Source organism: Bos grunniens, chromosome 12, assembly GCF_055505025.1.
Source record: "Bos grunniens cultivar Pamir isolate PY7600 chromosome 12, Bosgru_T2T1.0, whole genome shotgun sequence".
Taxonomy (NCBI): Eukaryota; Metazoa; Chordata; class Mammalia; order Artiodactyla; family Bovidae; genus Bos; species Bos grunniens.
Genome location: NC_141176.1, coordinates 72,229,349 through 72,249,684, shown reverse-complemented (window position 1 = coordinate 72,249,684; position 20,336 = coordinate 72,229,349). Strand labels below are relative to the sequence as shown.

At 40.4% G+C, this 20,336-nt stretch overlaps 1 protein-coding gene across 3 annotated transcripts in view; it reads right to left on the bottom strand.

Annotated features, from left to right (window-relative positions):
• Nucleotides 1-20,336, bottom strand: part of LOC147361883 (ATP-binding cassette sub-family C member 4-like) — a 228,636-nt gene that overhangs the window by 154,660 nt on the left and 53,640 nt on the right. For 2 of the 3 annotated variants that reach the window (XM_086328629.1, XM_086328630.1), the window contains exons 15-20: nt 19,466-19,663; nt 17,977-18,117; nt 16,917-16,954; nt 16,149-16,243; nt 8,223-8,369; nt 4,284-4,363 (exon numbers count right to left, since the gene is read on the bottom strand). In XM_086328629.1, coding sequence (XP_086184755.1) covers nt 4,284-4,363; nt 8,223-8,369; nt 16,149-16,243; nt 16,917-16,954; nt 17,977-18,117; nt 19,466-19,663 — 699 coding nt within the window. The remainder of the gene's footprint in view (nt 1-4,283; nt 4,364-8,222; nt 8,370-16,148; nt 16,244-16,916; nt 16,955-17,976; nt 18,118-19,465; nt 19,664-20,336) is intronic. The other variant, XM_086328631.1, reaches the window with a different exon arrangement.

Sequence of the window (20,336 nt, the reverse complement as noted above, 5' to 3'; positions counted from 1 at the left end):
ATGGGAAGACTCAGTTGAGCTACACCAAGCTGCTGATTTTTTTTTTTTTTTCCTGAATGAGCAGCGTGTGGGAAATAAGCATTTTGCAACTTAGTTTTCCTCAATAAATTACAATATTTTGCTGAGAGCAGCTGTGTGCAAGTTCACATGCTCAGAGAAGTCCCAAACTTATTTTTTTTTTGGAAAATTTAAATGCCTAAACCCAACTTACACATCTCACTTTCATTTTTACTTGTTTTAACAGCAGGAAGACTCCTTGGAGGTGATGATTTCAATGACAAGAATTGTAAACAATTGAGACTTCTTACTCAATGTTATTTGGGACTTTGGCAAATTGTATGAAAATCACATTATTCTGAAATATTTAATGCTCAATAGTCTATCTTCAAAACAACTAATTTTTATTCTGTGAGTCTACATAAGAAAGTGTTCATTAAAATCTTCAAGGATTACAAACCTAGAATCTCTGTGATACAAAATCATGAGATGATATTTATGGGCCTAGAAACTATCTCTGACAATAACTTTAATGCAATATAATGTCATTTTACCAAAGACAAAAGGAGAAGAAGGGGGCAAAGAATGATATGGCTGGATGGCATCACCAACTCAATGGACATGAACTTGGGCAAACTCCGGGAGATGGTGAGGGACAGGAAGGTCGGGTGTGCTGCAGTTCATGGGGTCACAAAGAGTCGAACATGACTTAGTGACTGAACAACAACATATGCCATTGTCATGAGACTATTTCTCTTACCTAAAACACATATGTGGCATTTTAAAAATAATTACCCATTATTAAGAGCTCAAAATGAATTTAGATGTTATGCAAATAATAATATTAAAATGAACTTCACTTTGTCTTCCCAACAAACCTAGGAAGTGTGCATTATTTTCTCCATTTTACAGAAAGGAGAATGTGGCTTTGTGGGGCAGAGATGGTAAGAGGGAGAGCTGGGACGGGGGCTTGGAAAGGGAGACTGCGGGGTTCTGCACTGCCACACTTTAAAGCTGTTGACATCATGAATGATTATCAGGTGCAATCACACCACATACATTGATTTTTTATGCTACTCTCCTTCATCCTTTGAAATGGTTAACAACTCCAACTTGCCCAATCACTTATATAAAGTGACTAAACAGGTTGGTAGCTATAAGAATCAATGTACAGGATGGTGCACAAACTTATGTGCCTCTCTGTTGGGATCTGGTCTCTGAATGATATCACCTGAGGGGATGGACTGTCCTGCAGTGTAAACCACTGCTCAGAATCTAGGGTTTTCCTTAGCCACACTTCATATCACTATCACAAAATATTAAATAACTAATCTGACATTTCATTTAAGTGAATGAGAAGGAATTAGATGAAAGAAAGTATATGGAAAAACACTTTAGAAGTAATAAAGATAACAATGATCAAGAATCTTTTAAGGTTTATCAAATACAACAGGGATAAACAAAATCATCAAAAATGAGTTTGAACACAGGTGTGTTAACACAGCTGAACAATGCCCTTCCAGACCCTTCCCGCACAGGAACTCTGCTTCCACCAGCACCTTCTGCCCCACTATCCACAGTGGCCTTTTCCTCTCATGCTGGATCAAAAGTCACCTCCTAGAAGCTCCGCCCACCTCCTGGACCACCTCTAACTGTCTCCAGCCTCTACATCCAGTTTGCCTTCCAGGACTTCCTCTACAGAGCTCCCACAATTAGGATTCCGAAGCTATCAAGTGTGAATCTCTGGATGTCTCCTTCCCTGGGGAGGGAGGAGACCCATGAGGGGAGGGCTTCATGCCTGACTCACTCCTGTACTTCAGGGCCTCAATCCTTGTTTGTTGAAGGGAAGGAGGGAAGAGAGGGCAAAACCACCTACCATCGCTCATATTCCCCTCACAGAAACTAAAATCTCAAACAACAGGCAAGAGCTTCTTAGACCCTGCATTCCAGACGGGCCTCTGTCCTGATTCATTCAAACTCCTTCCAGCCTGTCTTCACCTCAATTCCCTCCATGCCTCCTGGGTTTGCAGCCCTTTGTTCTCTAATTCCTCCCATATGAAACCTGCTCCTCAGGTCACCAGATGCCTCCTCATTCCAAATCAAGCAGCAAGTTTCCGTGGACTCACCTCGCTTGCACTAAAGAGACCTCTCCTTCCTTGGGTCTCCACCGTATCTCCTCCTCTCATCCTTGCTGTTCATTATATGTTTTCTGTACTTCCCTTCTCTCTCTGCTTCTCTCTAAATATCAAGGCTACCCAAAGCTTCTGATCTTGGCTCCTAAAATGCTTCCCTCACTCTTGGCAATCTTATCCATCTGCAGAGATTTTAGCTACTTGCTCAGTGAAGAATACATAGGCTCCATGCTCATCCCAGGTCTCTTTCTCAAAGAGCAGACTCTTACTTCTAATGAACTACTGTACATCTCTACCAAACTTCAAGATAATTGAACTAAAAGTGGTAGAGAAGGGACTGGAAATCAGCTAGACTAGAATTTTTGCTCCTCTTTAATGAGAATATTTCCTGCTAAAATTAGGTAGCATTGACCCCTGTCCTTCTATATGCCATCCAAAAATATGTGACATTCTGATTATGATGACTAACTAACAATATGCTAAGCACACGGTGGAAACCCAACCTTGGCCTAGCTTGCTGTAGCAAAGAAACAGAACCTTTCACAAAATCCTTTGAAAGTAATTCACAATCACTGTCAAAATGTGACACTGTTTTTAGGGAAAAATTGTTTCTGGGGATAAATTATGTGGCTAAACCCAGCAGAGTACATTTATGAAAGAAGTTTGCAGAAGAGAAAAAAAAAAAAAAAAAACCAATCAGACATCTTTTCAGTAAAAGTCCTCTGCCTCTGAGTCTCAGCTTAGTTCTCACTGCTAACAGTGGAAGCCTTGCCCAAAGGCTGCACTGTCTGTAGGACACTGTTGTATTGTTGCATTTCCATGTGCAGCTTTTGATAAATGCATTTCATTTCCAAAATTAACACTTGGAAAGAAAAATTAAATTCCCCACAGGCTTAATCACTGATAAGTAGACAGAATAACAGGGGGTAAAAAAAAAGAACACTCCATAAGAGCATCAATACTGACTGTGGGGATGAGAGCTGAGAAGACCTAACATTATTTCTTAGAACCCCAAGTTCAGAGACAAACTGAGGCTAGACAAAGGTATTCCTGTAGGTCTCTCTCTCTCTTAAGATACCTTAAGACAGAGCAATCAGTTTGTGAAAAGAAAAACGGCCTACATAAACAAAAGACATTTGCTGAGATGACTTTGATCCTGTAATCTAATTACTGGCTTAAAAGCCTTGGTATCATCAAAGGTGCTCCCTATAGTCTTTCTTGGACTTCCCAGGTGGCTCAGTGGTAAGAATCTGCCTGCCTTGCAGCAGACGCAGGAGACACAAGTTTGATCTTTGGGTTAGGAATATCCCCTGGACAAGGAAACAACAACCTACTCCAGTATTCTTGCCTGAGATATCCCATGGATGGAGGAGCCTGGCAGGCTGCAGTCCATGGGGTCTCAAAAGAGTTGGACACAACTTAGCAACTAAACAACATTGTCCCTGTTAAAGTATTATTTTCATCTTATTTTTAGCCAATCTTTTCTTTGTAAGTAACCACACCTGGCTTTATCCAAATAAAATGGTGCAGGAGATATCTGTCCCCTGTGGGAATACAATGCATCATGCTCGTGATCAGTTGTGTCCGACTCTTTGCAGCCCCATGGACTATAGCCTGCCAGGCTCCTCTGTCCGTGGAATTTTCTAGGCAAGAATACTGAAGTGGGTTGCCATTCCCTCCTCCAAGGAATCTTCCTGTCCCAGGGATCGAACCCATATCTGTTACATCTCCTGCATTGGCAGGCAAATTCTTTACCACTGAGCCACCTGGGAGGCCAGATACAATGCATAATGTAGTTAATCTAGGCTATCTTTCCATGAGAAGTGATTATTTCTATATATTATGAAATGTGCTCACAGTAAAGTGAATCCACACCAGACACCTTGAAGGTGGAGGGACAATCACTTACCCAGCATATCGCTGCTTCAGACCAACCTTGATGTGACTTTGTAGATACTCCTGCTCCAGGTGTTACTCATGCTAACTCAGCCTCTCAATCAGAACTGCACTTTTCTGTCACAAACACAGCCTTTACTGAAGATAACAGGACACACTGCCAGGCTGCAAGGCCCACCCTCAGCCTCTGTGAAAAACCCTTGAGAAACAGGCACTCTGCTCTTCCCTGTGAGAACTCTGACAGGATTGTTACATTACCTGGATGAAATCAAGAACTATCAGGGGCAGCAAGTCATCCATATGCCCAACGTCTTTGGAGAAATGATTCAAAATTCTTCCTGTAAGAACAGGATATGAGAAATTACTCATTTCCTCATATAGGAGCTTTAAGAGAAACAATTCATGAACATATCAAAACAATATTTTTGAAGAATATGTGTTTAGGGACTTCCCTGGTGGTACGGTGTCCCCAGTGCAGGAGACATGGGTTCAGTCTCTGGTCTGAAAAGATTCCACATGCTGCAGAGCAACTAAGCCTGTGTGCCACAACTACTGAAGCTCGTGTGCCTACAGCCTGAGCTCTGCAACAGAAAAAGCCACCACAATGTGAAGCCCAGGCACCGCAATGAAGAGAAACCCTTGCTTGCTGTAACTAGAGAAAGCCCACATGAAGCAACAAAGAACCAAAGCAACTAAAAGTAAATAAATATTTAAAAAATAAAGTACATTTATTAAATATTTAATATATTGAGCTTCCCTAGGGACTCAATGCTAAGGAATCTGCCCACCAATGCAGAAGACATAAGAGACAGGGGTTCAATCCCTGGGTCAGAAGATGCCCTGGAGGAGGAATGGCAACCCACTCCAGTATTCTTGCCTAGGAAATCCCGTGGACAGAGGAGCCTGGCAGGCCACAGTCCATGGGACTACAAAAGACTCAGACACAACTTATTGGTAAAACAACAACAAATTTAATGTATTACAAATTCATATGAAATAAGCCAATATCAGTGGTAAAAAGAAAGATAAAATAGGATGATACCTAAAAAGAAACAAAAATACCACCAAATGGCAGTGGGTGGGTAATTGAAATTGAGCCCTGATTTTTAAAACAATGGGGGAATCTTGTGGCAATCTCAGGAAGGGTTGGTGGATTTGAGAATGTTCCCTCCCTTTAGATCCATCCCATGTAAGGCTCACTCCAAGTACTAAATCAGTATATAAACAGTTGCAAAATACCTTAGTTAATCCTAATTGTCACACCAATTTTGCTTTAATTATCAAGATTAATTTTGCCAAGTTATACTTTCTAAATAAACATAATTATAACCTCTCTGTAATTTTTTTCCCTCCAGATGGCTCACAGCACCTCACATTTTCGGAAATTTTAGATTGCAGCCATTTCCAAGTTGTGAGTTTACTACTGGGGTAATAAGTCATTATTTTCAGAGGTGTACCAGGTGTGACAAGCACAGACTTATGAATAAGCATCTAAGAAGACTGTAGGGATGTAGGCAGGAAAACAGAAATATTACTAAATGACTAAGAATCACTTTTCATTGATTTTATTTCCCTTCTCAGAATCCACAATAATAGAATATCCTTAAGGCTGCAGGATAGAATATGGGAATTTCTGGTAAATATCTGGCATAAACTAAAAATGTCACTTGTCACATCAGTAAACAAAGGATGCTGCAGCCATCAGGACTCTGCAGCCACCCCTGCAAGAGTGGTGCACCCTGAGGAGACTCAGGATGAGAAAGAACAGGACACTGGCCCCAGACAGGGGAGGTGCGCATTAAAGGAACTGTAACAGGGAGGAGCCAATTTTGACTGCATGCTGGATCTGTTTCTTTGACCGTTGCTAGTCATTGCTTTGGTCAAGGAACCCTGCCCCTCTGCCGGAATATTAAACTAAAGTGGCTTTTATCAGCTCACAGGGATGCAATCTGACCCTCACCACATGTGAATGTTGGCAGGAAAGAAAAAAATGAACAAATACCCTCTTATTGTGCAAAATAAATGGTGTTTTGACTTTACTCCCTCACCTCTTCTCTCTGTTCTATAAAAGAACCAGGCATCCAGATCCCAATAAGATGGTTATTTTGAGACATCAGTCTGCCATCTTCTCAGTCTGCTAGGTTACCAAATAAAGTCATTATTCTTTGCCTTAACATGTCATCTGTAAGATTTATCAGTGTTGTGAGGTGAGCAGGGTGAGCTTGAACTTGGTAACAAGTAATACCACTCTATGTGATTTTCTCTTCATGCCATCACATACCAGAAACAACGACCACCACAAACAGTCTATTACAAATTCTACTTTTGAAAATAAACACAGGAAAGAGTTCAATTTAATATACTACTAAAAGAGTAAATAATTGATGCTCCTAAACCTTTGGGCCTATCTTTGCAGTCCTTATTTGGGCTTCTATTTTCTTGAAGGGTTGAAGTTCTGATAATAGACACAGGAAGGGGAGACAAGATACACACTGTGTATGCCTGCTGCTCCAGGATTAGTGACCTTTAAGATTTAAACTTGGTTCTAAATTCTTGAATAATAATTCAACATCTGGAGAAGCATATAGGTCATCAAAAGCCTGGTTAATAGTGGTCACAACCACTCAGAGGCTGTGATAACAGAAATTCAGTCTTACTTGATGCTCCCAAGTTTACAACTGTAGTTTCCACATTAACAGGAAAAGTAGAGTGACTTCAGAGCCATAATAGCAAAGACTCTTCCAATCACTTCTCACTCCAGCTTTGTAATAAGGTGAGATTGTATGGGCCTCTGCAGTTTACCACCCTGTGCTCCTCATGGTGCCTGGACTAAAGAACATGTCTTGAATAAATCTGCACAAGATGCTGCACTAAACAGTCTTATTTAATCCTCACAACAATCTTGTGAAACAGGAAGGGCAGTGGTTATTCCCATTTCACAGGAGAGGAAGTTCCCAGACACCATGTAGATATCCTCACTGAGGTTCATTAGGCACTGACCCTGTGCTAAGTGCTGTGAATGTATTAACCTGCTTTATGCCTACAACGTCACGATATTGGTAAGTGTGTGAATAGTATCCTCACTTTGTAGTTCAGAAAATTGAGACACAAAGAAATTAAATAACTAGCATATAAGTATTAACATAACTATAACTGGTTATTACTATTAGTAACTGTCTCCAGGACTGAACCCAGGAATTTGGCTGCAGAGTCCATACTTAGAACCATGACTACATCCTTCCTGGACATTTGCCTTCCCAGTAGCATCTACCTACTTTGGCTTTGATCGCACAGCTAGTTGATGACCAGGCCAAGGCTACTGCTGTCTTTCCTCCAGTCACATCCCTGTCTCCACAGGCCCTGCCAATCATCACCTGCCACAAAGCACACCCTGGGCCTCAGCACGAGTCTAACCAACTGAGCAGAGTGGGCATGTATGCTGATGAGCTAACTCTTCATAGAAACCCAGGTCAGGAGGCTACCTTCCAAAGCAAGACACATTCCTTCCTCAGGGTGGAGGAAGCAACCACTGGGAAACCTTCAGGGATTACTGAATACTTATACTTAATACTGAAGATCCACCTGCTAGGTAACACAAGACATCTTTAATGTAATCAAAAGTCCATTGTAAAACTAGAGAGTTGATTTTATCGAAGAGGATGTTTACATTTTACTGATCTTGTATTTTAATTAATCTTACATTACCATTTAGGTAAAACTCAAAATATGAGCACATGTCAAAGCTCTGTGGTCCCAGAAATGGATGGGCAATGAAAGAAAGAAACACACAGCCTGTCTTCTGTAGAGATGTTCCTGGAATATGGTCCTTCCTAGTTAGCTTAACACCATGTAACATAGCCAACATTTTAACAACTAGTCAAAAACATTTCAACACATGTTCATCATCTGTTGGGTGTTTCATATGCCACATAACAAATGGACTCCTAAATCATCCTGTAAAGTAAACATTCATATATTTTTACAGACATGCATAAATTGGAATAAAAGCTTATATGCTCCTATATTCAGACTTTCTCTTGTAGGAAAAATTACCAGTGAAGCTGTTTGTAGAAAATGAATAAACATACACAGTGATTTTCTTCCAAGCATCTCTTCCAGTTTCAAATATGAAAATGCAAATAGGCACTTAATGTGTTAGTAAGACATATTCATTAGGAAATTTCGTGTCTGACTTACCTATTGGATTTCTATGGAAGAACAATACTGGAGCTCTTAAAACGGACTCCAACATTTTGTTGTGCAAAGCTCGTGAAGAATTAACAAGGATGTAGAATATCAACAGAGATCTTGTGACACCAAAAAGGACAGCAGACACAGTTAACCCTGAAATAAAGAAGCATCACTCAGCACAAGATCTCTGTCTTATCTTCAACCATGCTAAAGCATGGCAGGCAGTTTAAAAAGATATTGTGTATTTTATTCTATAAATAAAATTTGTTTAGAGATTTACATATATACAGAATAAAAAACATATATATATAAATATATATATATATATAAAGTAGGTTATCTAAGAGTTTAATGCTTTCAAAAATACATTTATAAAGAAAAATATAAAAAATCACTGTTTTCCTCCCACTAAATAGAAACAACATGGGGGAAAAATCATGTGTAAACTACAGCTTTATTCTGGGCTTGCCTAATTCAATTACAAGTAAATGAAAGTGAAAGTGTTAGTTGCTCAGTCAAGTCATACTCTTTGTGACCCCAAGGACTGTAGCCCACAGGCTCCTCTATCCATGGCAAGAATTCTGGGGTGGATTGCTATTCCCTTCTCCAATGCTTTGCTACCAGTATATGAATTAACAGGGAAAAGGATAAATTATCTACCATTTCCTTGTAATTTATAAGGAAATATACTTCCATGTAAAGTAGCTTTTTAAGAACCTATTGTATAACACAGGGAAATCTACTTAATGTTCTGTGGTGACCTAATTGAGAAGGAAATCCAAAGAGAGGATATATGTTCAACTGGTTCACTTGGCTGTACAACAGAAATTAACACAACATTGGAAAGCAACTATAATAAAAATTTAAAATATTAAAAATAAAGTAGCTACTTCTATGCCCAAGTCGCTACAAAGAGCATGAAAAGACCATGTTAAGTTGCAAGTGGACAGTCTCTTTCATAACTGAACTGCAAGAAGCTACAAATTATATTTTGACATGAGATAATCTAAACAAGATAATCTAAACTAATCTCTCACTATTTTATAGAACCCCAAAGCATTTGTAAATAAATATAATCATTTATTTATTATTATTATTTTTAAATCTTCCAATTTTATTTTATTTTTAAACTTTACATAATTGTATTAGTTTTGCCACATATCAAAATGAATCCGCCACAGGTATACATGTGTTCCCCATCCCGAACCCTCCTCCCTCCTCCCTCCCCACACCATCCCTCTGGGCCGTCCCAGTGCACCAGCCCCAAGCATCCAGCATCATGCATCGAACCTGGACTGGCAACTCGTTTCCTACATGATATTTTACATGTTTCATTGCCATTCTCCCAAATCTTCCCACCCTCTCCCTCTCCCACAGAGTCCATAAGACTGTTCTATACATCAGTGTCTCTTTTGTTGTCTCGTACACCGGGTTATTGTTACCATCTTTCTAAATTCCATATATATGCGTTAGAATACTGTATTTATGTTTTTCCTTCTGGCTTACTTCACTCTGTATAATAGGCTCCAGTTTCATCCACCTCATTAGAACTGATTCAAAAGTATTCTTTTTAATGGCTGAGTAATACTCCATTGTGTATATGTACCACTGCTTTCTTATCCATTCATCTACTGATGGACATCTAGGTTGCTTCCATGTCTTGGCTATTATAAACAGTGCTGCGATGAACATTGGGGTACACGTGTCTCTTTCCCTTCTGGTTTCCTCAGTGTGTATGCCCAGCAGTGGGGTTGCTGGATCATAAGGCAGTTCTATTTCCAGTTTTTTAAGGAATCTCCACACTGTTCTCCATAGTGGCTGTACTAGTTTGCATTCCCACCAACAGTGTAAGAGGGTTCCCTTTTCTCCACACCCTCTCCAGCATTTATTATTTGTAGACTTTTGGATCGCAGCCATTCTGACTGGTGTGAAATGGTACCTCATAGTGGTTTTGATTTGCATTTCTCTGATAATGAGTGATGTTGAGCATCTTTTCATGTGTTTGTTAGCCATCTGTATGTCTTTTTTGGAGAAATGTCTATTTAGTTCTTTGGCCCATTTTTTGATTGGGTCGTTTATTTTTCTGGAGTTGATTTAAATTTATGTCTTATCAATGACATAAATGAGCACTGCTGCTGCTGCTGCTAAGTCGCTTCAGTCATGTCCGACTCTGTGCGACCCCATAGACGGCAGCCCACCAGGGTCCCCCGTCCCTGGGATTCTCCAGGCAAGAACACTGGAGTGGGTTGCCATTTCCTTCTCCAATGCATGAAAGTGAAAAGTGAAAGTGAAGTCACTCAGTCATCTCCAACCCTTAGCGACCCCATGGACTGCAGCCCACCAGGCTCCTCCGTCCATGGGATTTTCCAGGCAAGAGTACTGGAGTGGGGTGCCATTGCCTTCTCTGGATAAATGAGCACTACTAGACATAAAAATTAAAATAGCCCTCCAAACATCTCTTTAACTCACAATGCTATATAGAGTGGGGATAAATTCAGCAACATATATCCATCAAGTACTTTTTTCCATTCAGCTGGCACATCAGTGTAATTTAAATTCTGAAAACTGGTTAAATTCTTGAATTCCATCAACAGGCATTTGCCTTAGCCCACAATCCTATATGAATGTGTAACAGAATCCCTTCCTTCTTTAAGCCCTCATTGTCCATCAATTCAGAAGGTAAACAGCTGGTAGATTCAAGTTTCTTATCACACAATTAATTAAATAAATACAAAATTTCAATGAGTGGATTTTTATATAACTTACTGTTTGGAGAAAGTTTTCCCAAGCATTTCCTGTGAGGGTATTTAAATTTTTACTTATTTAAAAAAATTATTGGGGTATAGCTGCTTTACAATGTTGTGTTAGTTTCTGCTGTTCAACAAAGTAAATCAACTATACATATACATACATCCCCTCCCTCTTGGACCTCCCTTTCCTCCAACCCTCCCCTCTAGGTCACCACAGAGCCAGTACTGAGCTGAGCACCCTGTGCTATATAGCAGCTTCCCACTAGCTATCTGTTTCACACATGGCAGTGTATATATGTCAATCCTAATCTTCCCATTCATCTCCCTCACCTCCCCACTGTCAGGGAATGTTTACCAGGAGGATTCCTACATCAGTTTCTAGCAACAGAAACTGAGTGGAACGGCATTCTGCTCCCAGGACTGATGTCATAGGATGAGACATGCGTGGATCTCCTTCCAGTAAACATTCTCCTTAGTCTTGATCCTCTTTCTTGAGATATGGATTGTCTCCTGACCTTATGACCATCGTTAATCCCTTGATCCCTTGGTAACAGTTGCTGTACGTTTGGTTTTCTGATCTTTATCATTGTCGAAAGAAATTCCTTGCACCACAGCCTATTATATACTCACAGAAAGAGCATTAAAGCACCTTTGCTCCATCAGAGCTTGGGTCCCCATGTCTTTCTCTCTCTCTCTCCCCCTCCCCCCTTCCCTCTGGCTCTCTCTCTTTCACTGTCTTATTGTCAACTCCAGACCACCAGGTTCTGGTCCATTAAAGGACCGCAACACCCCACTCCCGCTCTGTGTCAAATATCTGTTCTCTACATCTACAACTCTATTCATCCCCTGCAAATAGGTTCATCTGTACCATTTTTTTTTTTTTTTTATTCCATGTTGTTGTTCAGTCACCAAGTCACGTCCAACACTTTGTAACCCTACTGACTGCAGCACGCCAGGCTTGTCTGTCCCTCACCCTCTCCCAGAGTTTGCCCAAGTTTATGAATTGGTGATGCCATCCAACCAGCTCGTCCTCTGTCACTCTCTTGTCCTTTTGCCTTCAACCTTTCCCAGCAGCAGGGTCTTTTCCAGTGAGTCAGCTGCTTGTATCAGGAGGCCAAAGTATTGGAGTTTCAGCTTCAGCATCAGTACTTCCAATGAGTATTCAGGGTTGATTTCCTCTTAGACTGACTGTTTTGATCTCCCTGCTGTCCAAGGGACTCTCAATCTCAAGTCTTCTCTAGCACCACAGTTCTAAAGCATCAATTCTTCAGTGCTCAGCCTTCTTTATAGTCCAGCTCTCACATCTGTACATGACTACTGGAAAGACCATAGCCTTGAGTATACGGCCCTTTGTCGGCAAAGTGATGTCACTGCTTTTTAACACACTGTCTAGGTTTGTCATAGCTTTCCTGCCAAGAAGAAACTGTCTTCTAATTTCATGGCTGCAGTCACCATCCACATTGACTTTAGAGCCCAAGAAGAGGAAATCTGTCACTGTTCCCACATTTTCCCCTTCATCTGCCATGAAGTGATGGGACTGGATGCCATGATCTTATTTTTTTTAATATTCAGTTTTAGAGGTTCTTTAGTTCCTTTTTGCTTTCTGCCATTAGAGTGCTATCACCCACATATCTGAGGTTGATATTCTCCAGCAATCTTGATTCCAGTGACACCCATCCAGCCTGGCATTTCACATGATGTACTCTGTGTATAATTTAAATAAACAGGGTGACAATAAACAGCCTTGTTGTACTCCTTTCTCAATCCTGAACCAATCAGTTGTTCCATACAGGGTTCTAACTGTTGCTTCTTGATCTGCATACAGGTTTCTCAGGAGACAGGTAAGAAGGTCTGGTATTCCCATCTCTTTAAGAGTTTTTCATAGTTTTTTATGACAAACATAGTCAAAGGCTTTAGCTTAGTTAGTGAAACAGAGGTAGATGCTTTTCTAGAATTCCCTTACTTTCTCTAAGATCCATCAAATGTTGGCAATTTGATGTCTGGTTCCTCTGCCTTTTCTAAACACAGCTTGAACATCTGGAAGTTCTCAGTTCACATGATGCTGAAACATAGCTTGAAGGATTTTGAGCATAATGTTAGTAGCATGGGAGATGAGTGCAATTGTCTGGTGGATTGAAAACTCTTTAGTAGTGCTCTTCTTGAGAATTGGGATGAGGATTGACCTTTTCCAGTCCTGTGGCCACTGCTGGATTTTCCAAATTTGCTGACACTGAGTGCAGTAATTTAAATCTTTTACAATTTTAAATAGCTCTGCTGGAATTCCATCACCTCTAGTAGCTTTATAGGCAGCCATGCTTCCTAAGGCTCACTTGACTTCACACTCCAGAATGTCTGGTTCTGAGTGACAGACTACATTATGGTGGTTATCCAGGTCATTAAGATTTTTATTGTATAATTATTTTGTGTATTCTTCCATCTCTTCTTGATATCTTCTGCTTCAGTTACGTCTTTACAATTTCTGTCCTTTTTTGTGCCCATCTTTGGATGAAATGTTCCTTTGATATTTCGAAGTTTCTTGAAGAGATGTTTAGCATTACCCTTTTTGTTGTTTTTCCTCTATTTCTTTGTATAAAGAAAGGCTACAAAGAAGGGCTTTCAAACTCTCCTTGCTATTCTCTGGGACTATGCATTTAGTTCTAGAAGGTTTTCTAGGTCTTCATAGAACTGATCAACTTCAGCTTTTTCGGTCAGTGGTTGGAGCATAGACTTGAATTACTGAGATGTTGAATGGTTTGCCTTGGAAATGAACCAAGATCATTGTGTTGTTTTTAAGGCTGCACCCAAGAACTGCATTTTGGACTCTTGTTGATTATGAGGGCTATTCCATTTCTTCTAAGCAATTCTTGCCCACAGTAGTATATACAATGGTCATCTTAATTAAATCCACCCATTCCTATCCATTTTAGTTCATTAATTCTTAAGATGTCTATGTTTACTCTTACTATCTCCTGCTTGACCATGTCCAATTTACCTTGATTCATGGACCTAACATTCCAGGTTCCTATGCAATACTGTTCTTTACAGCATCTGATTTTACTTTCCCCACTAGACACAACCACAACTGAACACGTTTCCACTGTGGTCCAGCCACTTCATTCTGTCTGGAGCTATTAGTAGTTATCTTCTGTTCTTCCCCAGTAGCTTATTGGGCACCTTCTGACCTGGAGGGCTAATCTTTTGGTGTCATATCTTTTTGCCTTTTTATGCAGTTCATGGGTTTCTCATGGCTAGTTCACTGGAGTGGTTTGCCATTCTCTCCTCCAGTGGATTACATTTTGTCAGAACTCTCCACTATGACCTATCTGTCTTAGGTGGCCCTACATGGCATAGCTCATAGCTTCACTGAGTTATACAAACCTCTTTGCCATGATAAGGCAGTGATCCATGAAAAGGCTAGATTCCTATGCATTAATACAAGTATTTTTTATGTTTTTCTTTGTCTGACTTACTTTACTTTGTATGACAGACTCTAGGTCCATCCACCTCTTGACAAATGACCCAATCTCATTCCTTTCTATGGATAAGTAATATTCCAGTGTACATGTGATAGTCATTCAGTCATGTCCAACTCTTTGCAACCCCATGGACTGTAGCCCACTAGACTCCTCTGTCCATGGAATTCTCCGAGCATGCATACTGGAGTGGGTTGCCACTCCCTTATCCAGGGGTTCTTCCTCACCCAGGGATGAAACTCAGGTCTTCAGCATTGCAGGCAAATTCTTTACCATTTGAGCTACCCGGGGAGCCCCCTTCTCCCCTGATCCAGTGTATATATGTATAACAAATGAGGTAAAAAGACAGCCCTGAGAATGGGAGAAAGTAATTACAAAGTAAGTAACTGACCAAGGATTAATCTCCACAATATACAAACAGCTCATGCAGCTTAATATCAAAAAAAACAAACAACCCAATCAAAAAATGGGCAGAAGACCTATATAGACCTTTCTCCAAAGAAGACATACAGTTGGTCAAGAGGCACATGAAAAGATGCTCAATATCGTTATTTGAGAAATGCAGATCAAAACTATAATAAAGTATTACCTCACACCAGTCAGAATGGCCATAATCAAAAAATAGACAAGCAATAAATGCTAGAGAAGGTATGGAAAAAGAGAACTTTCTTGCACTGTTAGTAGGAATGTAAATTGCTACAGTCACTATGGAGAACAGTATAGAGGTTCCTTAAAAAAATTGAAAATAGAACTACCATACGACCCAGCAATCCCACTACTGGGAATATACCCTGAGAAAACCATAATTCAAAAAGACACACACACCCCAATGTTCATAGAAACACTATTTACAAAAGCTAGGACATGGAAGCAACCTATATGTCCATCAACAGATGAATGGATAAAGAAAGCATTTAAAAATTTATTAAAGACATCCTTTAAATAGTATGTAATGCTATGCTCTCTCTCTCTCTCTCTCTCTCTCTCTCTCTCTCTATATATATATATATATATATATATATATCCTAAATACTCTTGTGAATAGAGAGAGTCATGTTAATAGTTAATATTAGTCTGGCAAGCCAAATTTTGAATTAATCACACAGTTGGGGAGGAGGTAACACTATAATCTCAGGGTAAGAAAGAGAAGGAATCCTAATTCCAGACACTGGACTTCCCCTGCTTAGCTTCTCAAGTTATTAGTGAAGCTCAGGAGATGAGCAGTGTGGAAAGGGGAGCTTTGCACACCTGGGAGGGAATAATGCTTTTACTTGCAGCCCATGCTGCCAGAGGATTTCATCCAAGATCAGTAAAAGCCAGGTTTTATTCAGACAGAATTGGAACAACCTGAACCACAGGGTGGGGATTCATTTCTGTTCCCCTTGCCCATCCATATAATGATATAAGATTTAGCTAAAGCATCTACTAGAATACACAGTAGCTACATATTTCCAGTGGCTGATTTTCTCAATATGCAATCCTGGTTTAACTACCAAAATCCAGTATGGAGCAAGTTAAGAGTCTTCATTCAACCTTTTTTCTTCTAGTAGATATTTAAAATAATTATTCTAATTAATTCACAGACAAAATGCGATTCAGATACTTAATCTATTAAGACATTACCTAATTACTCTGGAGCACTCTTGGTCACACAGACTCATTTAAGCACCTTAAACTCTGGTATTATAGAGCAGATGACTCAACTTTACCTGAATAAACTCCTAAGTACCAGTTCAGAACGAATACTACATCTTCATCTTCTTTTACATATACCCCAAAATACAGGTTACTTTGTACATTCGCCCTATGGAACAGGAAGTAAAAAATATTACACTATAGATATACATAGAATTTATACAAATATCACAAAAAAATTACCTCAATTCAAGAAATGTATATTATGCTGAAAAGTGTTTCCCAGCTTGAAAGGCCCTGTGGGTATCTCCCTTTTAAAAATCTGAATCATGACTTTCAGTTTTCAAAATTATCTGTGGAGACAGACTTAGAAAATGAACTTATGATTGCCAAGGGGAAGGATAGTTAGAGACTTTGGATGTTCATGCACAAACTGCTATATTTAAAACAGGTAAGCAATAAGGACTTATTGTATAACACATGGAACTCTGCCCAATATTATGTGGCAGCCTGGATGGGAGGGAATTTGGGGGGGGAGAATGGATACATGTGTATGTATGCTGCATCCCTTCACTATTCAAATGAAACTATCACAACATTGTTGATCAGCCATATCTCAAAACATTATTAAAAGTTCAAAAAAAGAAAAGAAAAATTGTCTGTGAAGAAGCTGCTAAAGGGAGGGGACATGGGGAGAGACCACATGGGGATCACACACCACCCACAGGAACTTTCATCTTTCTTCAGGGAAACTACGTGAGGGTCAGTCACCCTGACTCTGTGGGAAAGTGAGGCTTCATGTAGATTTCACAGCATTTTGGGTCAGAGCAGGAATCACTCACCAGAATGCAAGCCACCAATCCTGCAGAACGTAGGCAACCTGGAGCAGGAAACAGCAGTCACTCACACACTGACATCACTGAGCCTCACACCCCGCTCACTAGGATGGGGGACGAAAAGGCCCCAGAACACGGAGACAGTCCTTCCGGTTCAGGTCTGCACCAAACCCCACACCCCAGATGACCACAGGTCAGGGGAGGGCATCTTACAAGTTAATATTTTTGAAAGAAATCCCCTTTTCCCTAGAAGAATTTGCTCCCCAGATATAATGTACTTCAATGCAAATCCAAGTGGACTGTCAAAGTCAGTAACAACAGAACAAATGTTGGGATTTTTCAGAGCAAAAAGCTTGACAGGTACAGTGATGGTCAGTCCTGGGTGTCAGCTCGGCTGGGCCAGTCTCCAGTGATTGAACTAAATAGTCGTCTAGATGTTGCTGTGAAGGTATTTTGTGGATGTGGCTCACATCCATTATCAGAATCTAAGTAGGAGATCACTCTTAACACTGTGGTCACCTCATCCAGTGATTTGGGAGAGTGACATTGAAACATGTAGAATATCATGTAAGAAACGAGTTGCCAGTCCAGGTTCGATGCGCGATACTGGATGCTTGGGGCTGGTGCACTGGGACGACCCAGAGGGATGGTGTGGGGAGGGAGGAGGGAGGAGGGTTCAGGATGGGGAACACATGTATGCCTGTGGCGGATTCATTTTGATATTTGGCAAAACTAATACAATTATGTAAAGTTTAAAAATAAAATTAAATTAAAAAAAAATAAAAAGGCTGCCTTTAAAAAAAACAAAACAAAAAAACCCAAGGCTTCCTGGAGGAGGAAGAAATTCTGCCTCAAGACAGCAGAGTGAGCTTCTCCCTGAGGTTCCAGCCTGCAGGCCTGCCTTTCTGATCTCACATTCACCAAGCTAGATCCCACAACCTCATGAGCCAAGTCTTTGAGATAAATCTCTTAATACAAATATTTAAAAAGAATTATAAAATTACAGTATAAATAGTATATAAATATCAAGCCAAGAGCATAAACCAAAATAAACTCCATTACGTACCTGAGCTGCGATGTTTACTAGAATAAGGAAGATGATGATAGTCCAGTCAGCACCAGCTGTGAAGTAATTCTTATAGGTCTTAAAACCAACTTTTCCTTCCAAATGGTCCTCTACAGGTAGAGTAACCTGTATATTCTCAGTCTAGGAGGGAAAAATGGCAGTAAGAGATGAAATTTTAAAAATGAACCCCAAATTTCAAGAGTTCAACAATGCCCTCCACTGCAAAGCTGTGGGAATCAGAAATATCCCACACACTGGTAGGAGTGCAGGATGGTCCATCTCCTATGGATATAGGTATGGGAATATCTGGTCAAATCACACATGTGTTTACCCCTGGACCCAGACATCCCACTCGTAGGAATCTATGAGAAATAATCAAACGCATTCACATGAGGTTATTCACTGTTGGGGAGCTTTGCTTAAAATAGCACATGACTCTCAACACACACAAATCAAAATAAATTAATGTATAAATGTAGAAACTTCCTCTAAAATAACACACAAAATGATATGGAGCTAATGTATCCCTCGAGATGACTGTGTCATTTAATGACAGAAATGTAAAACATACTTGGGGCTCAAAACTCTAGCCAAATACAGTAAACTGAGTTCAAAGAAGCATTAAAGAGGAGTTTGGACAGCACGTTGCAAGCATATGATCTGAATCTATTTGGTTCCTAAATTTCAAAAAGTGATTCCTGAGTTTAGAAAGTGAAAAACTAATCCAAATACTTATCAGAATCATCCAGGCTCCTGGCTTTGGATGTCAAGGAATATCTGTGTATGTTTTTAAGGGAGATCTAGTGCATTTCTGCAATTCTGTCTGGAGGACTTAGAATGCATTATGCAGTCACAGGAGGCTAGAATGTCCTTGGCTCTACCCCAGCCCCTGGGATTCAAGGTCGATAAGATGTGGTTCTCAGTCTTGAAGGGTAAGAAAGGAGGATGGGAACTAACACCGAAGTGTCTACCATGTATCAGGTCCTTTGCCCACATTACCTCTGGCCTATCACAAACCATCTGACACTGAGGCAAAAATACTACTATCAGTCACATGCAATGCTAGAACATTCCAACATACAGGAAAAGTAGCTGATTTAATGTGGCAACAGCAGGACTCAGTCTAACACGGTCTTCACGTTAAGCCTCTGGATACATAAAAGAAGCCGGGGGCAATCAGCATGAGTAGGATATAACTGTGGTAAACTGAAGAGTCCTCAATCCGTGTGAGCCACATTCACTCAGAAATTCATAGCAGTGCACCCACTTCTGGTCTCCATAAGATTCTCCATCCTACACTCAAAGGGGAACCCCAAGCAGGCTTGCTCCCCTCATGCTCTTTTAACTCTACCAATTCCATGGAACAAGACTTTGGGAACCTTAGGGTCTGCTTTGGGACTAATGAAGATGTCATGAGCAAAGCAGATGAAGGTCCATGAGACCACCAAGGGCAGACAGACCCAGGTGTGTTGTAGGATGAGAAACTCACTTCTTGGTCCTCTTGAGCTGCATCTTTCAATGAGGGCCTGGGAGACTTGAAAGACTGAACCAAAGACTCAGAGATGAGACTGGGAGTTCCTGGAACTGAAGATGGTTCAGACTGCTCATTCCCCTTCTCAAAAAGGGAAAAAATATCTATCCCAGATTTCAGGAACTCAGAGTAAGTTCCTCTTTCCACCGTTATCCCCTAAAATAAAAATTTTGAGATAAATTAATTTATATTTGATAACATTCAGTTCAGTTCAGTTGCTCAGTCGTGTCCGACTCTTTGCGACACCATGAATCACAGCACGCCAGGCCTCCCTGTCCATCACCAACTCCCAGAGTTTACTCAAACTCATGTCCATTGAATTGGTGATGCCATCCAGCCATCTCATCCTCTGTCATCCCCTTCTTCTCCTTCCCCCAATCCCTCCCAGAATCAGGGTCTTTTCCAATGACTCAACTCTTCCCATGAAGTGGCCAAAGTATTGGAGTTTCAGCTTTTGCATGAGTCCTTCCAATGAACACCCAGGACTAATCTCCTTTAGAATTGACTGGTTGGATCTCCTTTGCAGTCCAAGGGACTTTCAAGAGTCTTCTCCAACACCACAGTTCAAAAGCATCAATTCTTTGGCACTCAGCTTTCTTCGCAGTCCAACTCTCACATCCATACATGACCACTGGAAAAACCATAGCCTTGACTAGACGGCCCTTTGTTGGCAAAGTAATGTCTCTGCTTTTGAATACGCTATCTAGGTTGGTCATAACTTTCCTTCCAAGGAGTAAGTGTCTTTTAATTTCATGACTGCACTTACCATTTGCAGTGATTTTGGAGCCCCCCAAAATAAAGTGAAGTTGATAATATTAAACCAACCTAA